Source organism: Diorhabda sublineata, chromosome 1 (genome assembly GCF_026230105.1).
Source record: "Diorhabda sublineata isolate icDioSubl1.1 chromosome 1, icDioSubl1.1, whole genome shotgun sequence".
NCBI lineage: Eukaryota > Metazoa > Arthropoda > Insecta > Coleoptera > Chrysomelidae > Diorhabda > Diorhabda sublineata.
Window position 1 is genome coordinate 43,062,064 of NC_079474.1, and position 12,188 is coordinate 43,074,251.

Here is a 12,188-nt window from a genome sequence, read left to right on the forward strand (position 1 = left end):
GTGGCTTTTTAAATAGTTCTTAATGTTGAAAAAACAAAGTATTTAGGGCATAATCTTTGAAATATGTTAATTTTAAAATATGCTTTGAAAACAGGGCGGGATGATTGAATAAACAAAGTTTTCTAAAGGTACTTTGTTACTAGTATATCGCTTTGTTTGAAAAAATCTCGTTCAAAAATTTTATCTCTACCTCGTAATTTTTCAGCGGCGACAGAAATTTCTCCTTCTCACGTACATTCGTGGGAAATTTAATTCACTGTAACATCTGCATTCATTTTTCTAGCGCAAGAGCCCATTTAAAAGGCAAATACAAGCTTTTTACGATGGTTCAAAAATCGAGTGGTAACGATGGTATTACGAACGAAGAGAATGTATAATAGCTCAATGGTATTCACATAAATTAGGAAAATCGGATAACATTGTTCCATATATCCATTTTTACTTCGAAGATTTAGAGGTTTTTTTGGAATTGATTATTTTGTGAACGAATAATCACTTTTATATTCAAGAAGTACTTGATGTGCTCGTACTATTTTTAACACTTTGTATGATACAGTCATTCTTCTTAAATATTTCCACAACTTCATGATACTTCAGTTTCAAATATACGATTTTGTTTGCAAAAGCAACCAATTTATTCATAGAATTTTTTTGTATGGTGCATTTATCATCCTGGTAATTTATAAATAAATAGTTTGATAGTTTGATGTGTTATGATTCAGTGCTTCTTCAAGAAATTTAGTTTCTCATTTGTAGAAGCCTTTTTGGTTGATGGCCTTCGGACTAGCGTCGCAGGTAAACTAGCAGCTGAATATAATTTTTACGTTTCAAGTATCGAGTAGAAAACCTGTAGTAAAGACGACTTGTACTTCTTGTTTAATTCAGTAAATATATATTTTCAGAAAAATGATTTGTTTTTGCCCTGAATGTCAATGCGTAAGATTTATGTTTGCGACATAATTTGATTTTGTAAGTAGCGAAGTTTCTGTTGAACGGTTGCTAACTCAAATATGTGAGAAGCACCGCTACATATTTAGACTTCAAAAAATGTACTCGTTCAAGATGTAAACGAAATAAACAGAGCCTAAGATGTATACCCACAAAATACATAGCACAACATAACACTTCATCATTAAGTTTCAACCATAATCGGAAATCGTTGGAGGGGGAACTGGTAGACTAAATTCAAAAAGGAGAGGTTCCAGACTTGTTGCTGTATCCGCCATCCGATTTAAAAGGTTATTTTTTGTCTGTTGAATAACTCGTTTATTTTCAATTTTCAAGTTGTTAAGTTGTTTAAGATTTCCCACAATTTTGATTTCAGCAATTTTTTCGTAGGATCGATTTTTTTCGATTTATACCTGAAAAGATGGGATTAACCTGAGTATTCTATTGTTGCGTTTATTATCGATGTTTTATTATTATTTTTTCTGTTTGTTGTTGATTGTCGTTGTAAATTGGATGTGTTGTAAATGTTATTTACTACAATTATGATTCCGAAGTTCGGGTCAAAGGGGTGTAAATAATGAGTTTATCGAATAGTATAATTATCACAATTGAAAACATGAATTTTATTTTCCTCTTGTACATTTTTGAAAGTCTTTCGAAATTTCAATTACGTCTGCTTGGAACGTTTAGCCGATGATTAGGCCAAATTTTCGTCGTTCGATTCTTCCTCGTAATTGTCGAAGAATTCCTCCGGAAGCTCAGGAGGGTCGGAGGGACTTGTTCTACGGTTCTGCGGTTTTCTTTATTACCAAGGTTGTCTTCATCCAGCAGCTCTCGAATCGAGACAACGTTTCGCACGTTTCTCCGTTGCAGTTGTGGCATGAGACGGAACATTTGATTGGGTTTGCGACAACCACATATTTTTTCGCACGTCGTTTTGCATTTACGTGATATCGTCTTCAGCAAAAATTCTGGTGCTGGATCGGCTATTGTAGCTATAGGTAGATAGGAGAATTTGAAAAAATTCACCCCCTCTTTTCGAGTATAAATCGAAAAAAATCGATACTAGGAAAGAATTGACGAAAACTAAAATTGTAGGAAATTTAATTGTAAACAACTTTTGTGATAACTATTTTTTGTGTGTAATTGAAAATAAACGAGTTATTCAAGAGACAAAAAATAACCCTTTAAATAAAGATGGCGGATGCAGCAACAAGTCTAGTACCTCTAATTTTTGAATTCAGACTACCAAGAAATTTGCTGCTTAGAATTTTCGTGAATCTAAATGACTAATCCGATTGGGCTATATTCTTTTATAACAATTTGGATGTTATACGAATCAAAAAACGCAATCACTCTCAATTTTGGATAATAAACTTTCAGTTGACGTTGTTGACAAAATAACAATGCTTATGATACTATAGTATGGAATTGATTTAATGAAAATCCAAGAATAATCTCTGCGGGATCCTCTTAATAATCCGCATATTCGTAGATAAAATTTATTATAAACAATAATTTTATCCGCACTCAAAATGTAGGTACGTTGGATTGGTGGCCTCTGCTCTGTTCTCTTTTTTAGACTTACTAGAATGTTCGATGAACTTAGTTAAATGTTTAATATCTACACAAGATTCCGTCCTCGAAGTGTAAGCCGAGGATCATCATTATTCTTAGCACAGGGCACTCAGTACACACTACAATTTCAACCCCCTTCTCATTTTCACAATTATCACAGAAGTTGTTTGAGCGGAAGTATTGAAGGTTTGGTTCTGAGCATTGAGGTCTAGTGTTTTTAGTCTCCTTGTTTGTAGTGGGACTAGAAGATCGTTTGCTATGCATTGAAGTGATCTCATATTCATTCTTTCTTTTTTTTTAAAGGTCTTTGTGTAATATATTAGTAATGGACTAAGAGCCATTCAATTATATCATTTGATTATTCGATTCGTTTACGGTTGCTCAGGTGTGTGCTCAATAATTCCCAGTGTTTCCAAAAGTGGCCCAAGAAACCCCTATGCTGTTGCATAGAGACTTCCTGAATATATGGTTTAGTTTTTCATCCCTACTTCATTCAGTGAACCGTTTTAACATATCTGATACGCAGTGTTATTATTCAACATTTTTTAAGACTTTATTGATTTCCGATAATTCAAACAAAATCTGTTTCGGCAATTACAAAAAGCATATGTTTATTTTGTTAAAAACATTTTTAACTTCTGAATAATATCAAGTTTGCGTTCAAAGCAATATTTTCGTGATAAAATGTATCAGTTTTACTGGTTTCAATTAGCTGTGAAACATTTTCCGCAACGATGAATGATTTCTACGTTAATTTTCACAAATAATCAATTTAAAAATATACATAGACATATTTCGGAATTGTTAATTGTTTTGATTACGAGATTTTATCTATTATTAATTATACGGGATAGCGAGGGAGATTGGTAGAAACAAATAAATATGTTAATGCTCACACAAATTGTATTAGTGGCTATTTGTTTTTTTTAAGAAAACAATGCTGAACTTTTAACCAGACATTCATCTACATAGATTGTGCATTATCGTGGTATTTAATAAATAATTTGAAATTGCATTCTGTTTTATGTTCCCAATAATATTTATTTATATAGAGAGTGTCTCAAATCCAGCATGTGTCATAATTTTCACAAAATTGTAGACTAGTTACGCAATGTTTAAATTGAGTTGTAAGAATTGTCAAATACAAAAATCGATATTACTTATGAGACATCCCTGTAATATTGTAAATATTCGATTTCCAGTGCTTTTAATGTAATATTCAGTATGCACGAAAATATTCACAACAGGAACATGTATATATACTCATTTTTTAGATTCTCTTTTCATATTATTATACTGTTGAAATGTCTCAGGATAGAAAACCGCAAACCGCAACTTGACGAAGCAGATTTAGTTTGAAAACCAAATTGTAAATCCCTACCAACGTGTTAAGACTTAATGTAACTTCGTAGCTGGTTAACGGTTACTAGGCTACAGGAAATTAACTACAATCTGTTGTGATGACTGAAGAAATAAATGTCTTAGTGTCGAGGATAATGGAGAGGTAGCACAATAAACAAAGTTCGATTACTTAAACTAAAATACATCAACAAAACTATATGCACAAATTTATATACATCAAAATATTATACTACGTCGCGCGAGTTAAGTCTTTGGAAACGTCGCAGCAGCATCGATGAGATCTCGGCGTTCCATATCCGATCTCTTCGCTGTCTCTAGACAGGATGAATTTCTCCTCGATTTCAAACGCCTCGCCTGGGTTCATGTAATCATGGAACAAAGAGAAAGTTTTACGTTTTTAATTTCATGGATCAAGTATCGCTCTATCAGGTGTGGATGAATTTTCGTTTATTTGGGAGAGTTTTTTCGAAGAAATGTTTACCTGTATTAAGTATTTTTAAATGTAATGCCACATGGCGTAGTCTCCACAAATTCTTTATAAAGTACCTAGAAATCTAGTTATCTACTCTCGTTTTTCAGAAATGCCTGTTATTTATAACCAAAAATTAGATTTTATCAAAGACTTATACAATTGTGAAAAATTAAAATTAGATTGGAACTATTTTTGTATAATTGACAGTTTTTTATTCCCACAAGAAAGCCTACTTTTCACATAAAAACTAAACTACTTTTTCCAAAAGAGTCATAATTTTTGCGATCTGTTGATCAAAGTTTATCTTTCAGATTTCGAATTTTTACAACTGTAACTTTAAATTGAATTAGAATATGATGATCCCTGATAAATAGACGACGAATATTGTAAGAAATAAATAACCGTCCATTAAACACACTAACTATATGGACATACATAATCATCCATTGACAATTCATAATGTTCGATTGTATAATTTAGAAAATATACTCAAATATAATTTTTGATTTCGAAACTCAAAGGCCCGTAACTCAGAAACTCAGACGTCGTATGAGAATTTTTTTTTTCATGTCACAGCATTATTTTCACGTCATCTACTTCCGAATTTTTTCTCGGAGCACCTTTGTTCATATGGCGTTTTTGTGAATTAAATTATAATTTTTCAAATTTGTGTGGTTTTTGGTTTATACGTTTTACTTAACTGATGGGTGCAAGTAAATATTAGAAACAAGTTACTCACTCTATTTGAGACTACTTCTGCACCCTGTACTACCGCATCAGTCACAGTTGAGCATAAATCAACGTAAATTTCTTCTAATTCCTGGAAACAAAGACAAACCATCAACAATAAAATAATTATTTTGAAACGCTCTAATCAATCAGCGGATATTGAGATGTTTGAGGGAAAAACGAAATAGACGTTGGAACTATTTCTAAACTTGCGAGTATAAAATTCAGCCCAATGTTAACTTTTGACTTTAACTATATTATTTTCTAATTATTAATCAGATCATAAAAGGTATGCTGTTCAAAAGACAATATAATATGCTTTAATGTGAGTATACATTTACCAGAAAGGCTTATCGTTTAATATGTTGAATGTAAGGAAAATAGCAAATTTGTCAAATTAAATCAAAATTAAAATTATTTCGTATCAAAGTGTGTTAGTTAAATGCATAAGACGCCACAAGAAGCCGTCCAAATTATTTCTTTGATCGAAAATGGACTTGGTCACCAAGTTGTTCCTGGATAATTCAATATGAACCGCGCAACGGTTCGAAGAGGTGCCAGCTTTATAAGGAGACTGGATCATTTCATAGGCGACCTGGAACAAGCAGTTCAAGTGCTACGACAGCTCCATGAAGTGTAAGGAGTGACTATTGGTCAGTGGACACTAAGACAAAAACTGCAGGAAAATAACCTGATCCTTTAAACACGTGTGATTGGTCCAAAACTTACTCCAGCTTATCGACAAGCACGCCTGCATTTCATACAGGATCAACTGAATGGACATTGGAACAATGGGGATCTGTTCTCTTCTCAGATGAGACCAGAATATGCCTCCATGGTAGCGACCGAAGAAGAAAAGTATACCGAAGACCAAGAGAGCGATTTGCAGATTGCTGCATTGCTGTGGTTCAATTTCTATACAGGAACGAATCGATCCTGTATCCGTTCGTAGGAGCGATATAAGAAGAGATTTAATGGCTGTTAGAAATATCGAGGAGATTTAAGCAATTTATGTAGTACCTCACGTCGACTGCATTGGCCACATCGCCATAATCGTACAAAATTAAATTGCGGAAGTCGGGATATGGAGTGACCAGCATATAGTTCTGACTTAAATCCTATAGAATATTTAGGAGATGAATTAAAAAGATGATATCGAGGTGGACTTCCTACCCCAAATTCGATCACAGAGCTTATCCTTGCAGTAGCAGAAAAGTGGATTAACATCCCATAAGAAACAAAAACGAACTTGATTAGATCTATGCCTAATCGTATGAGAAATGTTATTAGGGCAAGAAGAAGTGATACTCATTATTAAGTAATGTGTTGAGTTTTAATCTGTCTATAAACCTAATACCCCATATAAAAGACTGAGACCTAAAATGTGAAAATGATAGGATTTCGACGATGTGGTATCCTTTATGGATGTTGGAGCGGTTTTGTATATAATTGTTTTTTGAAACGTGTAAAATAATATGTACTGGTCTGTTAGTAATAAACTTTAATACATCTAGGTGAGATATAGAAGCAAATTATCCCTGCAGTTCTATTACTTCTTATTCAATGAGTGGTATATCTTTAATTAAAAACTAAGAAGATTAGATACAATAGAATGAATTTGTTAATGTGAGGTTCTGGACATTTTGTTACCCTTTAACTGATACTCGTTTATTTTAATAAACCCTCCGGTTGAAATTGAGTTGGGTCAAGATTGATTATTGTAGTTAACATAAAAAATGGGGCATTTAGACAATAAATTATTTATAAGGTTAAATAATAAATACGGAGAAGACATTACAACATGTTTAGGCAATTAAGTAAGAAAATCGAGAACTCAACAACATACCATGATACTAGAAATGGAATAGATTAATTTGAAGCAAGTTTAGAATGATATCTTCTCATTATAATTGAGAAATAATTATATTTTCTTCAAGACTTGCAGGTATGATTCAAAATATTAACGGTACTACTTGAAAACATAGGATGCGCTGGTGTGATTTTGATATAAGATATAAATTTACTATGTTATGTGCTGTTTGTTTATATGAAAATTATACAAAATAACATGGTTATTTATCGAAAAAGTTAAAAATAGTATTGAAATAAAGCTAAAATACAATATATTCTCATTAATGGCTTAAGCATTTTGGCGGTTTGGCCTTGAGAATTCCATCTTAGAATTATAGCATTATATGACACAAATTTTCTTCTATTGAATCTGTATAGGCTTCAATGTGACGTACAATGAGATTCAGCAGTACCTTAAGTATGAAATATTGTTTCTAAAGGATTTCTTATGATTTGATTACAAAATGAGAAAGAGATTGACGAGTTCCTTTGATATAAAATCGAACCTCAACGCATTTTCCAGGTACTTCTTTGGAATATTTAATGTTTATCTAATAAATCTCATTGTTAAATTTGTCAGAGATATCATATTTCCTTTCACATATTGCTCTCCATTTGTTTTCAAACATCTTGTTTATCTGATTCCAATTAGTCGAGCGTTATTTATTTTCAGAAAGCTGCGAAAGTTGACACTGCTAATTTAAAATTTAATATCCTTACATATTTCATACTACTAGTCTGTTTTGAGCGACTAAATTTTGTAGCTATTGAATGGAGGGAAACAATACCGTTACATTTTTCTGAAATAATCAGAATTTAACAAATATATGGTCTCAACACCCCGTATTAGATTAAAAACAACAACAAGTTCTTATCGAAATATTTTTAATTGATTGAAAAATTCAACATTTATATTTACTTAAGCTGAAAATAGGTATTGCTACTGAAAATATTTCCTGTAATATTTTTCAAAACAAATAAGTTTAAAAACATGAAGCGACGAAGCAATAAAAGACGAATTAGATTCAGTTATTAAAAAAAGAAAAGAATCGATTTGTTATATTCTTTAACATGATGTACGATTTTGACCTCCACTACCAATTTATTTAAATGAGTAATATATGAAAACCATGTACATACCACTAGTTTTAGGCCCGAAAGACTTTTGCAATTCTGGAAAGCTTTGCTGACACCTAAATTTCTACTCTAATGGTTGACTCATAATTAATTGTCAACATTTTTCAAATCTAATTATTTAGTGATATGTTGTCCTCTGAATATCCTCTAACAATTAAGGTATTCTTCAATCCACCATAAAGTAGACTTATTCCAGTTCTCCTAAAAGATTTGCCGACGTTCAACATGATCAGTGTACTTGTTCAAACCCAAATATTTTATAATAATACATGGAATATTTCCAAAAGTTGTTCTACAATTATACAACGTAGCAGTGTCATCTATAGGTTAACAATGGTAAATACTCTTTTTTCAGTTTTGATTCCTGACACCATTACAACAAAAACTGATTTTGTCTTCTATATTTGTGAGTTCTTGCGGTCTACATCCATGAAATATACTGAACATTAATACGACATGTTCCGTACAAACATTTAATTTGGTGATTCCTAAATGAACTTTGGGACATTTTTTCTAGATATCGCAGGGGAATTTTCGGTTAGTATCTTCGCTTCAAATACCCATAAAAGTAATTAGCTGTATAAAATATTATGATTGTTGATGAAAACTTGTTACGAAAAAAAGTAATTTCTGATTTCTTCATCATCGGATATTGAGCTCATGGAAAACTTGCACATATATCATTAAAGTACCATAAAGCACAGTTTCCCTAATATTTTCTATAAAATTTTCCCGCTTCAAAAATTGGTCATACTGTTTTTCGTATGAGTTTCTGTGTTTCATCAATTTTTGCATTGTCTTTTCAGCCTCTTTTGCAATCTCATCAGGAATCTCAAAATCCTGCTCAATTTTTGTTGACTCTGACCCATGAATTTTGATATTTATTAATAGCAACACGAACCCAGACAATAATAATGTCTAGATAATGTCGCTGGTGAAAATAAAGCGTTGATAAATCAAATTGAGTTGAAATAATTAATTAATAGATATGTCGGTGACTCTTGAATCCTTAGAACAGAGGTTCTCATTCTTTCGGTACCACACGATGCGTCCAATGATTCCAACGCTAAAAGTTGTTATGATTGGACGCATCGTGTGGTAGTAGTCATTCAACAAATGTTTTGATTCCACTGTTGGCATTGGAACGTTGGTCAGGGACAGTTGATTTTTGGCCTGTTTCAAAGAAGTACCCAGCATTGCTGGGAACAACACTTGAGGTACAATTACACACACTTCTGGACCTCTTGCAAGTGAATGTTACGTGTTTTGAATGAAAAATTAAAATTGCCAGTATCGTTCAGTTTATTTTGAGAGATTTTGTATGCTGTTCATCATTTATCTGCCACATTTTCATTTGTTTAGGTAGGTTAAGTATGCTTTATTGTCAAAAAATTGTTAAAATTTGTAGGCAAAAACTTGTAAATGTTCTGTCAACATTAGAGGGAAAACGTTGACGCAAACGTTGGATGCATGGTGTAGTACTGGCTTAAGATTGTTGCTAATTTATCCATTTATACTCTAGATATATAAATAACAATTATCGCGCTGGCTTATGTTGAAAATTTTATTCTAAAATGTAAAATTCTCTCAAATATATGGTATAACAACAATAAAATAGAAGTTGTGATACTACTGTGTATTTCTAGCATGTCGTTGACTGCCTATTTACATTTATTTACATCAGAATCGATTCTCTACAAGGTAACATCTCCGTTTTCTCCATTTCCCAATATTATTCCAAGGCACGGATCGTGAAGTATCTAATAGAATCTAAGTTACTCGAAACTGAGGTTAGCATATCATGTGTTTGTGACAAGTCATTAACTGTTGTATAATGTGTTACCTTTCATGTATTTCATTTCATTTCATTGAGTGAAACAAGCAATTTATTTTTAATTCCATGTAATTTGGAAACAAATATTGTGAAAAGAAAGTATAGAAAATTGGCTAATTGAATATGTCCCTTTTTGAACATTCTCAATAAACTTTTTTTATTTGAAAAATAAAACAAAATTATGGTGAAAAGAATATCATCAGGGTAACTGTCTATCAAGACAAGATTATCTCAAGGGCAGTGAAGAAACTCACATAGATAAATGTGGTCCTAAGGGAATTGTCACAGATTAATCTCGATATTATGTACTCCCATCACAAGCACTAGGTCTCCGATCTTCGGAAAGATTCTTCTAGTATCGAAGTCTTGCGTCGGGGTGATGTATTTTTTATTGTGTTTATTAATCAGAATAATGATGAGAAACGATGGGTTTATTGATTTGATTTATCTGTATGTGGTAAGCCGTGGAACATAAATGTATCGAACTCACGACAAGAATATAGAAAACCAACAGAAATTTTTTATAAAATATATCAAATGTCATATTCATGACATACAGAACCGGCTAAGTACTTCAATCTGTTTTGCATCTACCAGCATCGATTCATCCACGTGTTTGAAATTCATTCCTTCGACACATCTATTTCCTTACTCAATACTCCCTTTATTGAAATTTTCCTTGAGCATGAAATGCAAAAAATTACACTCCCAGATGGAAATTGAGCATTCCAGGTCTCAGAACTGTGTTTGTCGTGTTTGGTTTTTAGCATTAGTCTCGAAACTATATGAACCAAAGTGGATGTCAGACTGAGACTAATCCCAATACTTTCTCTCGATATGTTGTTCCTTCCTGAAGATTCTGATGAAATCATAATTTATTTTTCGTTCAAGAAACAATCGTTGGGGAATTATTATATCAATTAAATGATCTGTATGTAATTTTAAATAACAGTCACTGTGATATTTCCGCCATTTTACCCGGGCTGTGGCAACGGTTGATTATGATCAACGATAATAACGATATTAATAAAGAGGTTTTCTGATGCGTGCATGAACCGTTTTAGAAATTATGGAATACTTGATGAAAGTAGGCCAAGTAGATATTTCAAAAACCTTCTATCAACCCATGTTTTAACGTCATATCAACCCTTAATAAAGAAAAGATGAAAATCGAAAAGTGAAACTAGAGAATAAAATATCACTAGTGTTCTATGTTTTTTAGTAAAGGAAATATACGATAGTTATTAATAATAAAATTTGAAAAAACAAAGAAGTTAGTGGGTATGTAATAGTGCCAAACATAAAATATTAAGTTTTATATCTTGCATTGACTGAATGATCGTTTGATAACAACAATTTTGAATACAGTGCTTCACATTCGTTTCACAACTTTTTCTTTATTTCCATAGTTAGATATCTTTTTTAATTGCTTAATAATAAAAACAACAATAATTAATATGAATAGTGAAAATTAAAATACATAGAGCAGCAAAAGAGGATACAAGAAAACAAGTAAAAGCAGAAGAAAGAAAATAAAACAATTGACGGAGAGACTGGAAGCAATAGAAGTGAAGTATGTGGATACAGAAATGAAAAATCTTCATTAGGAGCTAAAAGAGCTCAAGGTAAAAACTGCAAAGCATCAGGAAACATGAGAGATAAAGAGGGAGCATTCACAGGAGGCCAGCACTTGAAATTGAAAAGGTGGGCCAAATATTTCGATAATCTACTGAACAACGACAGCGACAACTCCAATATTTTGGAATAACTGGAAGCAGAATAAGATGATGGAATGGAACTAGAAGAACCTTCAGACACAGAGATATGGAGAATGATAAAAGGGGAGGAGAAAAATTGTATCACAGCATAGATTTCAAAAATAGGTGGGCGAGAGCTGCATAAAAGGATCTGCAAATTTATGAGAAAAAGGTGACTGAGAAAACTACAGACGCATAGCACTACTGGATGTGACTCTCAAAGTTTTGGTCAGGATAATAAGAAACAAACTGAGGCCAATTCTTAACTAGGAAGTCAGTGAATATTAAGGTGCGTTTAGAAAGGGACAAAGCACAGTAGAATAGATTTTCACTTTAAAAACAATCCATAGCAATATTCGAAACCAAATTTGAGAAATACATCTACTATTCATAGATTATAAGCATGCTTACGATAAAATAGAAAAGACAAAGTTGTATGAGGCCTGGATCCCCAGAAAATGTTGAATCTTACTTTGAACAGAAATGAGATCAAAGTTTCATCTGATGGAAACTATCAGTA

At 32.3% G+C, this 12,188-nt stretch overlaps 1 protein-coding gene across 12 annotated transcripts in view; it reads right to left on the minus strand.

The window, feature by feature from the left end:
* Positions 1-12,188, minus strand: part of LOC130443898 (uncharacterized) — a 208,569-nt gene that overhangs the window by 104,116 nt on the left and 92,265 nt on the right. For all 12 annotated transcript variants that reach the window (XM_056778788.1, XM_056778796.1, XM_056778805.1 and 9 more), the window contains one exon: positions 5,100-5,180. In XM_056778788.1, the coding sequence (XP_056634766.1) occupies positions 5,100-5,180 (81 nt within the window). The remainder of the gene's footprint in view (positions 1-5,099; positions 5,181-12,188) is intronic.